At 41.0% G+C, this 21,043-nt stretch overlaps 1 protein-coding gene across 3 annotated transcripts in view; it reads left to right on the top strand.

Moving 5' to 3' along the window:
- The window catches only part of ANXA4 (annexin A4), a 73,789-nt gene that overhangs the window by 37,608 nt on the left and 15,138 nt on the right, over positions 1–21,043 (top strand). For all 3 annotated transcript variants that reach the window (XM_022561236.3, XM_089923053.1, XM_089923054.1), the window contains 6 exons: positions 1,399–1,493; positions 10,284–10,397; positions 11,233–11,323; positions 12,923–13,002; positions 14,108–14,164; positions 20,604–20,697. In XM_022561236.3, the coding sequence (XP_022416944.1) occupies positions 1,399–1,493; positions 10,284–10,397; positions 11,233–11,323; positions 12,923–13,002; positions 14,108–14,164; positions 20,604–20,697 (531 nt within the window). The remainder of the gene's footprint in view (positions 1–1,398; positions 1,494–10,283; positions 10,398–11,232; positions 11,324–12,922; positions 13,003–14,107; positions 14,165–20,603; positions 20,698–21,043) is intronic.

Genomic DNA, 21,043 nt, shown 5'->3' with positions numbered 1-21,043 from the left:
CCAGTGGTTAAGAATCTGCCTTCCAATTCAGGGGATGCGGGTTCGATCCCTGGTCGGGGAACTAAGATCCCACATGCTGCTGGACAAATTAGCCCGCGTGCCGCAACTACTGAGCCCATGCGCTCTAGAGCCCGCACACCACAACTAGAGAGAAGCCTGTGCACCACAATGAAGAGCCCTCGCACCACAACAGTAGATCCCACATGCCTCAACAAAGATCCTGCATGCCACAGCTAAGACCCGACACAGCCAAATAAATTTTTTTAAAAGAGCAAAGATAAATCTTTTAAAAATATTTTTTTAAAAACTGTAATTCATAGTGAAAAGTTTTGGTAGGATATTGCATCATGGGAATTCATGGGCAGTTATAAAAAGTTTCCTGATCAGAGATCAGGAAAGAGAGCTTAGAAAAGAAAAACACAAATACAGATCTTAAAACGCAGTGGATACAATGAGCAGCCAGTTTAAACCCTGTGAAGTGCCAAATCATGAATTAAAAGACAGGTTTGAACTGTTTTGAAACTCAGAGGAGACGATAAAGAAATAAAAGTGAGGAGAGAAAGGCAAGAACATGGAAGATAAATATGGGCGATCAAAAGAGGGAAAGTACTATGATCACTCACATTCATAGATAAGGAAACTAATGCTCAGAGAAGTTAACTCTTTCGTTTAGTGGCACATATATACAATGGAATATTACTCACCCATAAAAAGAAACGAAATTGGGTTATTTGTAGTGAGGTGGATGGACCTAGAGTCTGTCATACAGAGTGAAGTAAGTCAGAAAGAGAAAAACAAATACCGTATGCTAACACATATATATGGAATCTAAAAAAGAAAAAAAAATGGTTCTGAAGAACCTAGGGGCAGGACAGAAATGAAGACGCAGATATAGAGAATAGACTTGAGGACATGGGGAGAGGGAAGGGTAAGCTGGGATGAAGTGAGAGAGTGGCATGGACATATATACACTACCAAATGTAAAATAGATAGCTAGTGGGAAGCAGCCGCATAGCACAGGGAGATCAGCTCGGTGCTTTGTGACCACCTAGAGGGGTGGGATAGGGAGGGTGGGAGGGAGGCTCAAGAGGGAGGAGATATGGGGATGTATGTATATGTATAGCTGATTCACTTTGTTATACAGCAGAAACTAACACACCATTGTAAAGCAACTATACTCCAATAAAGATGTTAAAAAAAAATAGCTAATGAAAGGAGAGACCGAGACTCTAATCTAGTGTCTGTTTTCCCACCAAAATAGAGAAACCCTCTGAACAAGAACTTCTTTTCTTAGAAAGCTCTCTGTGTGTGTTTGGGTTACACCAGTGTCCACAGAGGAACCCATTGTCTCATTCCTCTCTCAAATCACACTCACTCCCTGTCTCTGCTCCTCACCAGGCACGGATGAAGATGCCATCATCAACGTCCTGGCCTATCGCAACACAGCCCAGCGCCAGGAAATCAGGACGGCCTACAAGACCACCATCGGCAGGGTAGGTGGCAGCTCTCTGGCTTGACAAGGGACCTGTCAGCAGTAAGGGAGCAGGGGCCCCTTCCTTCTTGAATCCTGAAGTAGTGGCCCTTGGTTTTTAAAAGATGGATTCTTTGCCTTGTGTAAAGATGTTCTTGGAAAAAACAAAAAAACAAACAAAAAACACTTTCAACACGTTCAAGAGTTCCTCCACTGTCCATAGCCAGAAGTGATTTCAGGGAGCTCTTGATTCACAAAATTCAAGGCTAAGTTTAGTCTCTTCCCCCACAAGTCCTTTCGGGGACTTGGTTGCGGAATGGACTCAGCCCCCTACCCTTTGGAGCACTGGGCAGGGCACAGATTTCAGTGTTGCTTCCCTTGGCCTTTCCTTTAGGCCACTTGCGAATGAAGATCCTCCAAACTGACTAAAATGTTTAAATCCAGTTTGTTCTAAATAGGCTCTCCGAGGATTTAGGGTCTATCCAACTCCTCTACATAAACCCATTTGTAGTATATATTCATTCCTTTGAATGATCCTCAATTGAGAGCCACCCCCTCCAGTTCTAGAATGGGGCTCTGTGTGTGTGTGTGTGTGTGTGTGTGTGTGTGTGTGTATGTATTTTAGTGGCTTATGCATTCAAAGGCAGTTCACTCACCATGTTTTCCCCTTATTCTTTGAATTCTACACCCCTGAGCAACCCTGTCTCAGTCTCGTTTTCAACAGCTCACTTACCAGGGTCATTCACCCAATCTTTCCACATCACTGGAAGCCCATCTGTGTGATTAGAGAATCTTTTTATTGAGGTAATGTTCTCAGTGAGTGCTTCCAGGTCTCAGAGTGCTGTTAACTCCATGATAAGTATTTCTATTCTTGGATATTTTTATAAAAGCTAGTCAGACAGGCTGCCTCTCAAAGGCAGGCATTAAGCTGCTGGGTGGGGCATGGCTGGCTCAGCTCTTCCCGGGAGCATCTACATGCAAACCTTGGCTGGGCGCCAATGGGATTCCTCCCTCAGATTGCTCAGAGTACCTTCTGGGCATTTTAAGCTCTTCTCCATCCCCAAAGAAATTTAATGAACATGCATGAGATGTGTGAGCTAGAGACAAAGTGTTGCCACACATTTGGGGTTGATTATTCAGCTTCAGAACTAAGCTGATCTGACAGCAGTTTGTTTAGATGACCAACCTTAATGGAGTGACTGAACGCTAATTTATTTGTTCATTCATCTATTTGATACATGTGGATGTAACATAAAAATATGCACAATAGATTGAAATATAGTGTTGCAGACTCAGGTTTGTGAGAATCTGAGATCGGAACTTGAAACCAAATCAACTCCCTATCGGTTGATCTTAAGCAGGTTCTTAAATTCTCTGACCTGTACTAGGAGGAAATGTGACTAACTGTCTTTAGGAATTAGTCCTTTGGACTCCCTCTTGCGAGGACACCAGAATCACAATTAGCTGCTGGACAGTCATTGACAGGAAGACACTGGAACTCACCAAAAGAAATACCGCACATCCAAAGACAAAGGAGAAGTCACAATGAAACGGTAGGAGGGGCGCAATCACAGTAAAATCAAAGCCCATAACTGCTGGGGGTGACTCACCGACTGGAGAACACTTATACCACAGAAGTCCACCCACTGGAGTGAAGGTTCTGAGCCCCACGTCACGCTTCCCAACCTGGGGGTCTGGCAACGGGAGGAGGAATTCCTAGAGAATCAGACTTTGAAGCCTAGTGGGAATTCATTGCAGGACTTCAGCACGACTGGGGGAAACAGTCTCAACTCTTGGAAGGCACACACAAAGTAGTGTGCACATCAGGACCCAGGGGAAGGAGCAGTGACCCAAGGGGAGACTGAACCAGAACTACCAGCTAGTGTTGGAGGGTCTCCTGCAGAGGCCGGGGGTGGCTGTGGCTCACCGTGCGGACAAGGACACTGGCAGCAGAAGTTCTTGGAAGTACTCCCTGGCATGAGCCCTCCCAGAGTCCACCATTACCCCCAAAGAGCCCAGGTAGGCTCCAGTGTTGGGTCGCCTCAGGCCAAACAACCAACAGGGAGGGAACCCAGCCCCACCCACCAACAGTCAAGCGGATTAAAGTTTTACTGAGCTCTGCCCACCAGAGCAACAGTCAGCTATACCCACCACCAGTCCCTCCCATCAGGAAACTTGAACAAGCCTCTTCGATAGCCTCATCCACCAGAGGGCAGACAGCAGAAGCAAGAAGAAATACAATCCTGCAGCCTGTGGAAGAAAAACCACATTCACAGAAAGATAGACAGGATGAAAAGGCAGAGGGCTATGTACCAGATGAAGGAACAAGATAAAACCCCAGAAAAACAACTAAATGAAGTGGAGATAGGCAACCTTCCAGAAAAAGAATTCAGAATAATGATAGGGAAGATGATCCCAGGACCTCAGAAAAAGAATGGAGGCAAAGATCAAGAAGATGCAAGAAATGTTTAACAGAGATCTAGAAGAATTAAAGAACAAACAAACAGAGATGAACAATACAATAACTGAAATGAAAAATACACTAGAAGGAATCAATAGCAGAATAACTGAGGCAGAAGAATGGATAAGTGACCTGGAAGACAGAATGGTGGAATTCACTGCTGTGGAACAGAATAAAGAAAACAGAATGAAAAGGAATGAAGACAGCCTAAGAGACCTCTGGGACATTAAATGTAACAACATTCGCATTATAGGGGTCCCAGAAGGAGAAGAGAGAGGGAAAGGACCAGAGAAAATATTTGAAGAGATTATAGTCGAAAACTTCCCTAACATGGGAAAGGAAGTAGCCACCCAAGTCCAGGAAGCGCAGCAAGTCCCATACAGGATAAACCTAAGGAGAAACACGCTGAGACACATAGTAATCAACTTGCAAAAATTAAAGACAAAGAAAAATTATTGAAAGCAGCAAGGGAAAAATGACAAATAACGTACAAGGGAACTCCCATAAGATTAACAGCTGATTTCTCAGCAAAAACCCTACAAGCCAGAAGGGAGTGGCATGATATACTTAAAGTGATGAAAGGGAAGAACCTACAACCAAAATCACTCTACCCAGCAAAGATCTCATTCAGATTTGATGGAGAAATCAAAAGCTTTACACACAAGCAAAAGCTAAGAGAATTCAGCACCACCAAACCAGCTCTACAATAAATGCTAAAGGAACTTCTCTAAGTGGGAAACACAAGAGAAGAAAAGGACCTACAAAACCAAACCCAAAATAATTAAGAAAATGGTCATAGGAACATACATGTCGATAACTACCTTAAACGTGAATGGATTCAATGCTCCAACTAAAAGACACAGGCTTGCTGAATGGATACAAAAACAAGACCCATCTATATGCTGTCTACAAGAGACCCACTTCAGACCTAGGGACACATACAGACTGAAAGTGAGGGGATGGGAAAAGATATTCCACGCAAATGGAAATCAAAGAAAGCTGGAGGAGCTATACTCATATCAGATAAAATAGACTTTAAAATAAAGAATGTTACAAGAGACAAGGAAGGACAGTACATAATGATCAAGGGATCAATCCAAGAAGAAGATATAACAATTATAAATACATATGCACCCAACATAGGAGCACCTCAATACATAAGGCAACTGCTAACAGCTATAAAAGAGGAAATCGACAGTAACACAATAATAGTGGGGGACTTTAACACCTCACTTACACCAATGGACAGATCATCCAAAATGAAAATAAATAAGGAAACAGAAGCTTTAAATTACACAATAGACCAGATAGATTTAATTGATATTTATAGGACATTCCATCTCAAAACAGCAGATTACACTTTCTTCTCAAGTGCGCACGGAACATTCTCCAGAGTAGATCACATCTTGGGTCACAAATCAAGCCTCAGTAAATTTAAGAAAATTGAAATCATATCAAGCATCTTTTCTGACCACAATGCTATGAGATTAGAAATGAATTACATGGAAAAAAACGTAAAAAACACAAACACATGGAGGCTAAACAATACAATACTAAATAACCAAGAAATCACTGAAGAAATCAAAGAGGCAATCAAAAAATACCTAGAGACAGGGCTTCCCTGGTGGCGCAGTGGTTGAGAGTCCACCTGCTGGTGCAGGGGACATGGGTTCGTGCCCCGGTCCGGGAGGATCCCACATGCCACAGAGCGGCTGGCCCCTTGAGCCACAGCCACTGAGCCTGCGCGTCTGGAGCCTGTGCTCCGCAATGGGAGAGGCCGCAACAGTGAGAGGCCCATGTACCGCAAAACAAAACAAAAAAAAGAAACCTTAAAGAACACACACATGCACACCACACACAAGTATTAGCACTAATAAAGAAATTTGGCAGATTTTCAGAGTGCAACATCAACACTCAAAAATCAGTTCTTTAAAAAAAAAAAAATACCTAGAGAAAAATGACCATGAACACACGACGATCCAAAACCTATGGGATGCAGCAAAAGCAGTTCTAAGAGGGAAGTTTATAGCAATACAATCCTACCTCAAGAAACAAGAAGAATCTCAAATAAACAATCTAACCTTACACCTAAGGGAACTAGAGAAAGAAGAACAAACAAAACCCAAAGTTAGCAGAAGGAAAGAAGTCATAAAGATCAGAGCAGAAAAAAATGATACAGAAACAAAGAAAACAATAGCAAAGATCAATAAAAGTAAACGCTGGTTCTTTGAGAAGATAAACAAAACTGATAAACCATTAGCCAGACTCATCAAGAAAGAAAGGGAGAAGACTCAAATCAATTAAATTAGAAATTAAAAAGGAAAAGTTACAACAAACACCGCAGAAATACAACGCATCCTAAGAGACTACTATAAGCAACTCTATGCCAATAAAATGGACAACCTGGAAGAAATGGACAAATTCTTAGAAATGTATAGGCTTCCAAGACTGAACCAGGAAGAAATAGAAAATATGAACAGACCAATCACAAACACTGAAACTGAAACTGTGATTAAAAATCTTCCAACAAACCAAAGTCCAGGACCCGATGGCTTCACAGGTGAATTCTATCAAACATTTAGAGAAGAGCTAACACCCATCCTTCTCAAACTCTTCCAAAAAATTGCAGAGGAAGGAACACTCCCAAACTCATTCTATGAGGCCACCATCTCCCTGATACCAAAACCAGACAAAGATACTACAAAAAAAGAAAACTACAGGCCAATATCACTGATGAACATAGATGCAAAAACCTCAACAAAATACTAGCAAACAGGATCCAACAACACATTAAAAGGCTCATACACCATGATCAAGTGAGATTTATCCCACGGATGCAAGGATTCTTCAATATATGCAGATCAATGTGATACACCATATTAACAAATTGAAGAATAAAAACCATATGATCATCTCAGTAGATGCAGAAAAAGCTTTTGACAAAATTCAACACCCATTTCTGATAAAATCTCTCCACAAAGTGGGCATAGAGGGAACCTACCTCAACATAATAAAAGCCATATATGACAAACCCACAGCAAACATCATTCTCAATGGTGAAAAACTGAAAGCATTTCCACTAAGATCAGGAATGAGACAAGGATGTCCACTCTCCCCACTATTATTCAACATAGTATTGGAAGTCCTAGCCATGGCAATCAGAGAAGAAAAAGAAATAAAAGGAATACCAATTGGAAAAGAAGAAGTAAAAAAGTCACTGTTTGCAGATGACAGCATACTGTACATAGAGAATCCTAAAAATGCCACCAGAAAGCTACTAGAGCTAATCAATGATTTGGTAAAGTTGCAGGATACAATATTAATGCACAGAAATCTCTTGCATTCCTATACACTAATGGTGAAAAATCTGAAGGAGAAATTAAGGAAACACTCCCATTTACCATTGCAACAAAAAGAATAAAATACCTAGGAATAAACCTACCTAGGGAGACAAAAGACCTGTATGCAGAAAACTATAAGATGCTGATGAAAGAAATTAAAGTTGATACCAACAGATAGAGAGATATACCATGTTCTTGGATTGGAAGAAATCATGTTGTTAAAATGACTATACTATCCAAAGCAATCTACAGATTCAGTGCAATCCCTATCAAATTACCAATGGGATTTTTTACGGAACTAGAACAAATAATCTTAAAATTTGTTTGTAGACACAAAAGACCCCAAATAGCCAAAGCAGTCTTGAGGGAAAAAAACGGAACTGGAGGAATCAGACTCCCTGACCTCAGACTATAGTACAAAGCTACAGTAATCAAGACAATACGGTACTGGCACAAAAACAGAAACACAGATCAATGGAACAAGATAGAATGCCCAGAGATAAACCCAGACACCTATGGTCAACTAATCTATAACAAAGGAGGCAAAGATATACAATGGAGAAAAGACAGTCTCTTCAATAAGTGGTGCTGGGAAAACTGGACAGCTACATGTAAAAGAATGAAATTAGAACACTCCCTCTCACCATACACAAAAATAAACTCAAAATGGATTACAGACCTAAATGTAAGACCGGACACGGTAAACCTCTTAGAGGAAAACATAGGAAGAACACTCTTTGACATAAATCACAGCAAGATCTTTTTTCATCCACCTCCTAGAGTAATGGAAATAAAAACAAAAATAAACAAATGGGACCAAATGAAACGTCAAAGCTTTTGCACAGCAAAGGAAACCATAAACAAGACCAAAAGACAACCCTCAGAATGGGAGAAAATATTTGCAAACGAATCAACAAAGGATTAATCTCCAAAATATACAAACAGCTCATGCAGCTCAATATTAAAGAAACAAACAACCCAATCCAAAAATGGGCAGTAGATCTAAATAGACATTTCTCCAAAGAAGACATACAGATGGCTAAGAAGCACATGAAAAGCTGTTCAACATCACTAATTATTAGAGAAATGCAAATCAAAACTACAATGAGGTATCACCTGACACCAGTTAGAATGGGCATTATCAGAAAATCTACAAACAAGAAATGCTGGAGAGGGTGTGGAGAAAAGGGAACCCTCTTGTACTGTTAGTTGGAATGTAAATTGATACAGCCCCTATAGAGAACAGTATGGAGGTTCCTTAAAAGACTAAAAATAGAATTACCATATGACCCAGCAATCCCACTACTGGGCATATACCCAGAGAAAACCATGATTCAGAAAGACACATGCACCCCAATGTTCATTGCAGCACTATTTACAATAGCCAGGTCATGGAAGCAACCTAAATGCCCATCGACAGATGAATGGTTAAAGAAGATGTGGTACATATATCCAATGGAATGTTAATCAGCCATTAAAAGGAACGAAACTGGGTCATTTGTAGAGACGTGGATGGATCTAGAGACTGTCGTACAGAGTGAAGTAAGTCAGAAAGAAAAAAAAATATTGTATATTAACGCATGTATGTGGAACCTAGAAAAATGGTACAGATGAACCGGTTTGCAGAGTAGAATTTGAGACACAGATGTAGAGAAGAAACGTATGGACACCAATGGGGGAAAACCGTGGGGGGTTGGGGATGGTGGTGTGCTGATTGGGCGATTGGGATTGACATGTATACACTGATGTGTATAAAATTGATGACTAATAACCTGCTGTATAAAAAAAGAAAAATGCGGTTGATATAATTCCATTTTTGTGGGTTAAAAAAATGTCTAGTAAAAACTCATGGAGCTGTTTACACACACACAAAAAAAGGAATTGGTCCTTTGTCCAAATAATTGCATTTCTTTCTAATCATTGAGCGGTAAGAAATAATCATGAATGATCACAAGGATGCAGCTAAATGCCTGTTTAGAAGAATAGTAGAAAAATAGAACGGGGGTCTTATTAAAGAAATTATATTGCCTCTACATATGGAAATTTCTGCAGCTGTTAAAAATGTTGTAGGTAAATATTGACTTGGAAATACATTCAGGTTATATTGTTAAGTGAGCGAATACATTGATGTTGGAACCCCTTTACACTCTTAAATTATTGAGGACCTTTCTGTTTTTGTGGGTTACATCTATTGATGTTAACCATTTTAAAAATTAAAACTTAATTTAAATTAAGGACATTTAAAAATAGGTATTTGTTAACTTATTTAAAAAACTATAAAAACATATTACATGTTAACATAAATAACGATTTTAGGAAAAAATAGCTTTATATTCCAAAAGAGAAAAAATTAGTGAGAAGATGGGCATTCTTTTAATATTTTGCAAATCTCTTTAATGTCTGCTTAATGGAATACCCTGGATTCTCATATCTGCTTCTGCTTTCAACTTGTTGCGATATGTGGTTTTGTTTGAAGTAGGAAGGAAATCTGGTCTTGTACAGATAGGTAGTTGGGAAAGGGAGGAATATTTTATTTTATTATTATTATTATTTTTTTGCAGTATGCGGGCCTCTCACTGTTGTGGCCTCTCCCGTCGCGGAGCACAGGCTCCGGACGCACAGGCCCAGCGGCCATGGCTCACGGACCCAGCTGCTCCGCGGCATGTGGGATCCTCCCGGACCGGGGCACGAACCCGTATCCCCTGCATCGGCAGGCGGACTCTCAACCACTGCGCCACTAGGGAAGCCCGGGAGGAGTATTTTAATAGCCTTTTCGCATAACTGTAGATCTGTAGACGTACCGAGTAGCCTTTGGAAAGCTTCCCTGGACAACTGTGAGAGGATGAGAGTGTAAAGTCAGATCCCAGCGTCTTAGTGTTATTACGAAGATGGTTTTGTGCACACCAGCCCCTGAAAGGGTCTTGGAGCCCCCAGCCGTCCCTGGACCCCACTGAGGGTGGCTGGTTTCCGTTACTGTAGCAGTTAAGCAGCGTGCTTTCTTGTGTCCCAGGACCTGATGGACGACTTGAAGTCAGAACTGAGTGGCAACTTCGAGCAGGTGATCTTGGGGATGATGACGCCCACGGTGCTGTATGATGTGCAGGAGCTGCGAAAGGCCTTGAAGGTTCGTGGTCCTCCCCTCCTGCTCTCGGTGCTGTTTGTGTAAATGCTGGCTGCTGGCGGGCTTTCTCAAGAAACAGTGATAGAGGCCTCCTGAGAGTGGGGAGGAGGAGATATAGGAGAAAGATTTTCCTGCATTTACGACAACTTGAAAACATGACATTGCATTCTAGCCACTGTAATTTAAAAGTTGTCTCTCCAGAAGTTAAGGAATCATTTGTTCTTTCCTGTGGCTCACTGGGGACTGATTAAACTTGTGCTTTTGGTGCAGCTCCAGAAGCTTTCTTGCTGTATTAGCTACTTTTGAGGTATGAAACTTCTGACTGACATCTTGGGGGCCTCTCGGTCTGCTCAGAACTGGTAAAGCGTTCTCAGCTGGATGCTGGATCCACCGTGCCCTACCCCAGGGTCTGCCGATTGTTAATGACCAAGTGCGAAATTCAAATACAACTACCCTCCTCCACCATGTCAATAAATACTCAGCCTCGTGGAAGGTTCTGGGCTAGACTCTGGAAAAACAAAGAGATAACAGCCTTTGCCAGAAGATTCTGCCCTGCAAAGGAAAAGTACAGGGGAGGGCAAGGAAAGACAGCCCCCAGAGGGCAGAAACTGTCCCTAACCAACACATAGAAACAGCCTATAAATGTATGTTATGACTAATAATGATTATAGTAAACATGTTGGAATTTGGGTCGGCCAGTTAAAAAGGAGCAAATCCTGTTGCTAGAACTTGGTGAGTTGTTTTTATTCTCTGCAGATTCCTGGTTGTTTTCCTCCTGTGTCTGGGACTCAACTTGGTAAACTGACTCATAGCCCTCTCCTCTGGGTTTTGCATTTAGGGCGCAGGCACGGATGAGGGCTGCCTGATTGAGATCCTGGCCTCCCGGATGCCCGAGGAGATCCGGCGCATAAACCAGACCTACCAGCTGCGTATGTAGCATCCTCAGTGGCCCTGGCTGAGGCCCTGTTCTCTGAGACCTAGAGTAACAGCAGGTGGTTACCCACTGAAACACTGACCATGAGGGATCCTCAGTTCCAAGCTCTGCCTTCAGGCAGATCCCTGTCTACACAAATGACTGTTGGCTTTTCAAGACTTCTCAGGTGCACCTGCCACTCTACTTAGGCTACCCAGGGTTTTATTACCCTGAAAGCTGGAAAGGGGTTCCTTATTATCAAGCAGAGAATCAAAGGTGCTTGTTCAAAAGTGGTGGTGCCATTGAATCTTAGCATTCCAGGGAATGGCCTGGAGGAGCAGTCTTGCCCAACTTCTTACCTTCAGACTGGACTATAGGTCCTGCAGCCACCTCAGAGGGATAGCCACTTACTCCCCTCTTAAAAATCTCCAGAGGGCCTCCTTGGTGGCGCAGTGGTTGAGAGTCCGCCTGCCAATGCAGGGGACACAGGTTCGCGCCCCGGTCCGGGAAGATCCCACATGCCGCAGAGCGGCTGGGCCCGTGAGCCATGGCCGCTGAGCCTGCGCGTCCGGAGCCTGTGCTCTGCAACGGGAGAGGCCACAACAGTGAGAGACCCGCGTACCGCAAAAAAAAAAAAAAAAAAAAAAAATCTCCAGAGAATAATACATCAATACATGCCTTTAAAAGATGCCTACCTTTTTACCCTAAGAATATAATAAAAATGCACAAAGGTTTAGATCACACAGTATTGCTTATATTAGCTTAAAACGTCCAACAGGTTGGCTAAACAAAATATGGTACACACACACAATGTAGTCATCAAAACGTATATTGAAGGATATTATTAAATTACAATAAGTGGTATGGTGTATGGATAAGTGAAAAAGACAAATCATAAAATGGGATGCTATGATCCCGTTTTTCAAAGAAAGAAAAAGATTATGTGTATATGGGGGGAAATGAGGAAGGATATTCACCAAAATGTTATCAATGATTATTATTTCTGGGTGATTAGATTCATGATGAGGTTTTCTTTTCCTCCCTTCATTTTACTTAGTTGTTTTTTCCTAAGTTTTCTGTAATAAACACGTACACTTCGGTAGAAAGAAAACAAAACAATAAGAGTTTTTTGGTAAGTGTTCAGATCTGGAGATTCTAAACTTCGGGAGTCTGGTTCTAGCGCTGGCTCCCCACGTCTGCCGAATACAGGACTTCTCCCTATGGACAGTCCCCTGATTGTCCCCAAACACAGGTTCAGAAACCCCACTCTGTTTGCCTTTCCACGGGCCGCTTAGCTGTTTCTCTGCGTCACTGCAAACCATGTTCAGGACAAACCCCTGGATGGTAGGAACCACAGAGTGGGGATCACAGCCCGGCCTTCTCAACTGCCCAATTCAAGAAAAAAGAGCATCTCATTTCCCCTCTAATGACAAGCTAAACTTATCTTGACCATTTTACCAGAGTTTAGTTTTTGGAAAACTGTGTGTGGGCTGAAAAACCTCACGAGGAGCTGCTTCAGTAGACAGGTCCTGAAGAGGGTGGAAGGCTCTGGGGTGTGACGCGGTGCCGGGCAGGGTTCTTTACTCTGATGTCGCTGATTTTACTCTCTTGCTAGAATATGGGCGGAGCCTTGAAGATGACATTCGCTCTGACACATCGCTTATGTTCCAGCGCGTGCTGGTGTCTCTGTCCGCTGTGAGTCGCTCCCTCCTTTTGCGGGGGAGGGTTGGGTGTTATTGAGACACTTACTCTCTACCCACTTTTCCAGCCTTTCTCATCTTTTCACCCTCCCAAATGGGCATATTCCCCTGTGTTTTTCTTGGGTCTCTGTTATTTTATCCTCTCTCCTTTAAAGACTCTGGCTAGTCATGTAGGCCCATTTGTTCTCATTTATACATACAAGCACCGGATACATGCCAGGTGCTCTTTTTTTGTTTGTTTTAAAGTTGTTTTTTGTTTTTTGATGTGGACCATTTTTAAAGTCTTTATTGAATTTGTTACAATATTGCTTCTGTTTTATGTTTCGGTCTTTTTTTGCGCATGTGGGATCTTAGCTCTGACCAGGAATCGCACCTGCATTGGAAGGCGAAGTCTTAAGCACTGGACTGCCCCGGAAGTCCCAGGAAGAGTAATGTTATAGCAATCTGTTAGATGAATTGAACCAGAGGCGGGGAGCCCAGGCAGGAAGGTTACCTCGGTATTCCAGATACCGCGAAAAAAGCAGGTCTGGGCTAGTGTGGGAGCAGGGGTGCCAGAAAAGAGAGATGGATTTGCAAGGCCTTCCCGGTGAGCTGGTGTTGGTGAGGGATGGGGCACTTTCAGGTGCTCCTCAAGCCCCCACCGTTGGCCCCAGAGTCTCTTGATTCTCCTGTCTTTCCAGCTCCTGTTTGGCAGAATTGATCAGTGTACATTTGCGAGCTAGGAAGGCATAAGTCAGCAGGGAAGACACAGGAGTGGGGGGAGGGGAGGAAGGAGGAGAGGACTGTCCCAGAGGGAGCAGTCACCAGGCCATATGTGTCCTCCTGCCCCTTCAGCTGGCAGAGACGCCCACACAACATCAGGGAGCCACACCGAGCTTGCCTTCTGATTGGTCGGCTCAGAACTGTGGGAATATCGCAAGCACGTTCAAAGACATCTTCCTCTCTCCCTAAGCTGGACTCAGGACCCCTTCTGTCTAATTACCATGTCCTTGGGTTCCCACACATTCTGTCTTATCAGACCTCCCAAATCTTCATGGATCCTCTCTCAGTCTCTTTGGTTTGTTTTTCTCATGCTCAGGGTTTGTTTTTCTCATCCTCAGGGTGGCAGGGATGAAGGAAATTATCTGGATGATGCTCTCGTGAGACAGGATGCCCAGGTCAGTAGAACTGCAGCTTCTTTCTTCTCTTTTGCCAATAAGACAGACCCTAGTTGGTGGACACTAGTTGTGTCCTAGTTGGTGGACACACACACACACACACACACACATATATATATATATATACCCACTCTCACCTTTTTGTGGGTTTACTAGGTGCTAGGCATTGTGTTAACTACTTTACATTTCTTCCTTACAACAAATCTGTGAAGTAGATGTTATTACTTCTGTTTTATAGATTAGGAGACAGATGCACAGATTTAAGTAACTTGTATAACATCACATAGCTGGTGGAATTGTGCTCTTTGAATCCAGGTCTGTTTGATTTTTTTAAAACCATGCAATTCATATTATAAAGCTATAGTAATCAAAGCAGTACGGTATTGGCATTAAAACAGACATACAGATCAATGGAACAGAATACAAAGCTGAGAAATAAACCCATGCATTAATTTATGACAAAGGAACCAAGAATATACAATGGGCAAAAGATAGTCTCTTCGATAAATTTTGTTGGGAAAACTGAACAGCCATAAACAAAAGAATGAAACTGGACCACTACCTTACACCATACACAAAAATTCACTCAAGATGAATTAAAGACTTGGAAGTAAGACCTGAAACCATAAAGCTTCTAGAAGAAAACATAGGTGATAAGCTACTTGATATGGGTCTTAGCAATAATTATTTTAATCTGACACCAAAGCAAAAGCAACAGAAGCAAAAATAAACAAGTAGGACTACATCAAACTTAAAAGCTTCTGCACAGCAAAAGAAACCATCAACAAAATGAAAAAGCAACATACTAAATGAGAGAAAATACTTGCAAATCATATATCTAATAAAGGGTTAATATCTAAAATACGTAAAGAATTCGTACAACTCAATAGGAAAAACCCAAACAATGCAATTTTAAAATGGGCAGAAGATCTGAATAGACATTTTTCCAAAGACATACAGATGGCCAACAGACACATGAAAAGATGCTCAACATCACTAGACATCAGGGAAATGCAAATCAAAACCACAGTGAGATATCACCTCACTCCTGTCAGAATGGTTGTCATCAAAAAGACAACATGTAATGAGTGTTGGCGAAGATGTGAAGAAAAGGGAACCCTCATGCACTGTTGGTGGGAATGTAAATTGGTGCAGCCACTATGGAAAACAGTATGGAGTTTCCTCAAAAAATATATAAAAATAGAACTACCTCATGATCCAGCAATTTCACTTCTGGTATTTGCCCCTCAAAAATGAAAACACTCAAAAAGATATACGCACTCCCTTGTTCATTGCAGTATTATTTACAATAGCCAAGATATGGAAGCAACCCAAGTGCCCATCAATAGATGAATGGATAAAGAAATTGTGGTGTATATGTACAATGGAATAATGCTAGTCAGCCATAAAAAAAAGATGAAATCTTACTATTTGCAACAATGTGAATGGAGGGCATTATGCTAAGTGAAATAAGTCAGAAAGAGAAAGACAAATACTGTATGATCTCACCTATATGTGGAATCTAAACAGACAAACAACAACCAAAAAAAGCAACCTCATAGATACAGAGAACAGATTGGTGGTTGCCAGAGGCAGGGGTGGAGGTGGGCAAAATGGGTGAAGGGGGTCAAAAGGTACAGACTTAGTTATAAAATAAGTAAGTCATAAGGATATAATGTACACCACAGCGACTGCAGTTAATAACACTGTATTGCATACTTGAAAGTTCCAAAGAGAAAAAGATCTTAAAAGTCCTCATCATAAGAAAAAAAATTTCGTAACTGTGTATGGTGCCAGATGATAACTAGACTCATTGTGATGATCATTTCTCAATACATACAAATATCAAATCATTATGTTTTACACTTGAAACTAAAATAATGTTATATGTCAGTTATACCTAAATTTAAAAAAAATACACACAACGAAAACCATGCAATTCAACAGATACTTGAGAGTTCTTCAAGGAGCACAGTTCTCCTTGGAAGTGACCAGATGAAAAGGTGCTTCCAAACAAATTTGGGCTGGGAGAAGTTGGAAGGAGTAGAAGCAGTAGAACTCAGGATAGGTTTTTTCTGGATCCTCCAAGTCTTACAAAGAGGCAAGGAATTTAAGAACAACTCCAGTAAAGGCTTCAGCTCTTCTTCCAAGATAAGACAGTAGGAAAACCTGGTCAACCTTCACTCTTTAACATACGTCAGCAGTAACGGATATATGCAAACTTTGGGTGTTATAGCTGAATTTTGATGTAGGAAAGTAAATGAGTTTGAGATGAAAAGAATTATCAGAACAAGTGGAATTAGCTAGTAATTTATTATCAAAGGCAGAAATTTTAAAGTATAGAGAGGCTATCATCTAAAAGTCCAATTTTATCTGTTCTTGGTATGAAAACTGCATTGAAGGAAATAGCAGGCAGTATTCAGAATTCCTACTTTAAAAAGAAATTTGTAGGATATTAATGCCACATTAAAATGCCCCTTGGAGCTTTTGTTAGAAGATGGCACATGTTTGATTCCCTTCTGAAAAACAAACAAACGAGGAAATACAAAAATAGAGAAAAATCTGCATCAACACTGGAAACTGTGGAGGAGGGCCATTAAAATGCCAGATGGGCAGCAAAGCTGGGCCAGGGATGCAGGAGAGCCATTCCTGCCCCAGAAAAGATGCTAACACACACACACACACACACACACACACACACACACATACACATACACATACACACGCCCTGCCCCCGCTAGAAATAGACACAGTGGCTTCCTGCAAATGGGGAAACTCCTCAGGGAAGACTTGGGCTGTGTCTCAGGTGCCTCCACTGGACCAGCAGCATGTCCTCCTGTTTGAAATTCATCCAAATGAAAAGTGAGGAGCTCAAAGAAGAATCCACTTCACCTTGTTCTGGGGGAAAAACCAGGTCTGGATATACTGTTCATCATTTCAAGATCAAAGAGCATGAACGTCAACAAATCCGAACTCAAACACTTTGTGGTCTGTGAACAAACTGGGCCACAAAGGGAGGCAAACATGGGCTCACTGTATGGAAGAGACAGATTTCAGATCGCTTTGGATCCTGACACAAATGAGAGAATGACAAATTTTAATTAAACAAGAGCCAAAAAAAAAAAAGATGCAATGAGAAAATAATGGAGATGAAAATGGAGCTGGATGAAGGGCAAGCAGAGATAGAGAGCTACATGAGTGAAGGAGAGGTGTTCTTAGGAACAAGGAAAGACAGAATCTAAATGTTTATTAGAAGCAGAAATGACATTGCAGAAAACAATCATTGTGGAAGGCAGTACTAAAAAATCTCCAGAGTTCAGAAGAAAAGGACAAAGCAATCAGAGAAGAGGAAGAATATAGAGGAAACACTGTGGAGATTAGAATCTCAACAAGAAGGGTGTGGACAAATTTGCCTTAAAATATATTTAACTATATAATAAATGTACAAATAAATTAAAGCATCTGGTCCTGGTGTAAGAATAGGGAGAAGTCAATGGAATGATTAGAAAGTCTAAGAGCAGAACCAAGCCTATGTGAGAATATTCAGGAATACATACAGAATAGATGCATTTCAAGTCAGTGAAGAAAACACAGATTACTTAGTGGAGTTGGGACAATTGGCTAACCATTTGGGAAACAATAAAGTTAGATCCCAGCTTTCACCTGACATCGTAATAAACTCCAAATAGATTGAAATTTTTAACATAAATAAAGCAAGCCATAAAGGTACTATAAAAAAGTATAGTTAAATATTCTTTTTTAAATCTGGAGCTGGGAAAGGATTTTGTATGCATTTTCTTTTAAGGCAGAAACCATAAGGAAAAGGGTTGATAGTTTGGATTAAAAAGAAAAATGCACTGTCTTAGCAAACAATACCACAAACAAAATTACAAGATCAAATGATAGAATGGGAAGAAATTTCACCTTATGTATAATAAGCTTAATATATAAAGTACATAAGTAAACTGCAGTTTTGATACTATGAATAAGAATGCCCCATTTCTCAAAAAAAATGGTTCATGTGTATTAACAGGCAACTCAAAAAAAGGAAAAATAGAAATGGCAAATACACCAAAAGATGACCAACCTCACTAGTTATTTTTTTTTAATTAACACAAAAATATACCATCTTCTACCCATTACTAAAACTTTACTCAAGTTCATTTTTATGGTATTTTACAAAAGTATCATTCTGTGACAGATTGAAAGTTCGTTCCTTGCCCACATGTTCTAGTTACTATTGCTGTATAACAAACCACCTCAAACTCAGTGACATAAAACAGCTACCATTTTAGTATGACCATGGATTCTGTGGGTCAATAATCCACACAAGGCACGGGCGAGATGGCTTGTCTCCACTCTGCAATGTCAGAGGTCTTAGCTGGGAAGACTTGAGTAGCTGGAGGGGACTCAAATGGCTGGGGTTGGAGGCTCCATCACTCATGTGTCTGGTGTCTGGGTTGCAGTGACTCAAAGGCTGGGCTCATCTGGGGCTTCGAAAGGATCTCTTACCTGGCCTTTCCAGGTAGCGTGGGCTTCCCAGAGCATGGTGGCTGCATTTCAAGAGGGACCATCTGGAAAGGCAGCACTCCACGAGAACCAAAGCTGCCTGACCTTTATGACCTAGCCTCAGAAATCAGTGTCACTGCCACCACGCTTTAGTGATTGAAGCAGTCACAAGCCTGCTGAGATTCAAGTTTGAAAAACACTGAATTAGATGAACCTTTTGTGCCCTCCCAGCTTTAAAATTCCACGGTCCTATGAACTGACTCTTTCATAGTGTGGGAATTAGAGAAGGAAGTGAAGAAACAGCTGAGTAGATGGAGGTAAGCCCAAGGAATGACACAATGTATCAAGGTAGGGAATTTTGAGAAAATGAACAAGCCAGCTGCTGATTATAAATGAACAGTAGGGTTTAAAAAAATTTTTTTAATAAAATGCATATAAAATTTACCATCTTAACCATTTTTAAGCATACAGTTCAGTAGTGTTAAATATATGTACATTGCTGTGCAGCCAATCTTCAGAACGTTTTCTGAACTTGCACAACTGAAATGCTATGCCTGTTAAACAACTCATTTCCCCCTCGCCCCAGTCACTGGCAACCATCATTCTACTTTTGGGCTCCATGATTTTGATGCATCTAGGTACCTCATATAAGTAGAATTATGCAGTATTTGTCTTCTTGTGACTGATTTATTTCACTTAGCATAATGTCCTCAAGCCTCATCTCTGCTGTAGCATGTGTCAGAATTTCCTTCCTTTGTGAGGCTGCCTTGTATTCTATTGTGTGTGTATATACCACATTTTATTAATCCATTCATGTGTCGATGGACATTTGGGTTGCTTCCACCTTTTGGCTATGGTGAATAATGCTGCTTTGAATATGGGTATACAAATAACTCTTTAAAATCCTAACTTCAGTTCTTTTGGAGATATACCAAGAAGTAGTATTGCCAGATCATATGGCAATTTCATTTTACTTTTTTTGAGGAAAAGCCATGCTGTCTTCTATAGTAGCTGCATCATTTTACATTCTCACCAACATAGCACAAGGGTTCCAATTTCTCCACATACTCATTAACACTTGTTATTTTCTGTTTGTTTCTTTTAAATAGCAGCCATTGTAACGGGTGTGAGGTGTTATGAACAGTAGTTTTGATTTATCGATAATACTGTATAGTTAAAGGGAATTCCCTGGCGGTCCAGTGGTTAGGACTCCACGCTTTCACTGCTTAGGGAGTGGGTTTAATCCCTTGTCGGTGAACTAAGACCCCGCAAGCTTCACAGCACAACCAAAAAAAAAAAAAAAAAAAGTAATAATATAGTTAAAGTAACCAGAATCAATTTCTTATATTTCTACCAGGTTGGAATATAAGCAATTACTAATGGGGTCCTGGTTCTACTGTGAGACCTTCTGTAGTCTCAAGCAAATCACAGATCATTCCAGAGTGGTGTTGTCCAATAGACTTTTCTGTGATGTTGAAAATGTTCTACATCTGCACTGTCTAGTATGGGTAGCCACTAGCCACAAGTAGCCACTGAGCACTTGAAATGTGGCCAGTATGACTGGGGAGTTGAATTTTTAATTTTATTTAATTAATTAAAATTCAAATAGCCACATGTAGTTAGTGGCTACTGTATAGGACAGCCCAAGTCTAGGGCATTCCTTTCGAGCCTTAAGACAGAAACATGTAGTCTGCATGTAGGGAGCTGCTGGTGTTTGCCCTGACTCTCAGGGAGATATTATAGAGTCCCATTAGTTTTATACCTAAGGAAAAATCCTGAGTCATTTCCACTCACTGCCAACACCACTTCCACCGCCATCATCAACAAAATAAAACTAAGCTAACTCTGCTCTCTGAAGTTCTGGAAATATTTACATATGTCCTGGCACCTGCTCCACTGTGTTTTAAACTTGTACTTTGTTTGGCTTCAGGACCTGTATGAGGCTGGAGAGAAGAAATGGGGGACAGATGAGGTGAAATTTCTAACTGTTCTCTGTTCCCGGAATCAAAATCATCTGTTGCATGGTAAGGCACTTGCCTCATTGTCTAAAGAAACCATTTGAAAGATAGTGAAAACTATATCACCTGTAATTGATAACCTTTTTCCCTTTACTTGGTACAAAGATCTAATTTTACTGAACTGTCTTAGATGTCTTACCTTGGAAATTTATGGGTGCAACAATGTGCATGAGGGCCAATTGCTGAAAGATTAATTATGAATAATTAGCAGATATATTCATAGAAGTTTGGAATTCCTGTTGGTAGGAAACTGACCTCCATAGTCAGTCCTTTTTCTAAAGCAGCTCCATTTAAATTTAGTTACATAAGACAAAATCTTCAGTACATCAGCAAGCAATAAAATAGAAATGTT

Source organism: Delphinapterus leucas, chromosome 13, assembly GCF_059928025.1.
Source record: "Delphinapterus leucas isolate spDelLeu-1000000601 "Yukka" chromosome 13, BTC_Dleu_Yukka2, whole genome shotgun sequence".
NCBI classification, from domain to species: Eukaryota; Metazoa; Chordata; class Mammalia; order Artiodactyla; family Monodontidae; genus Delphinapterus; species Delphinapterus leucas.
This window is presented reverse-complemented; position numbering and strand designations above follow the sequence as displayed.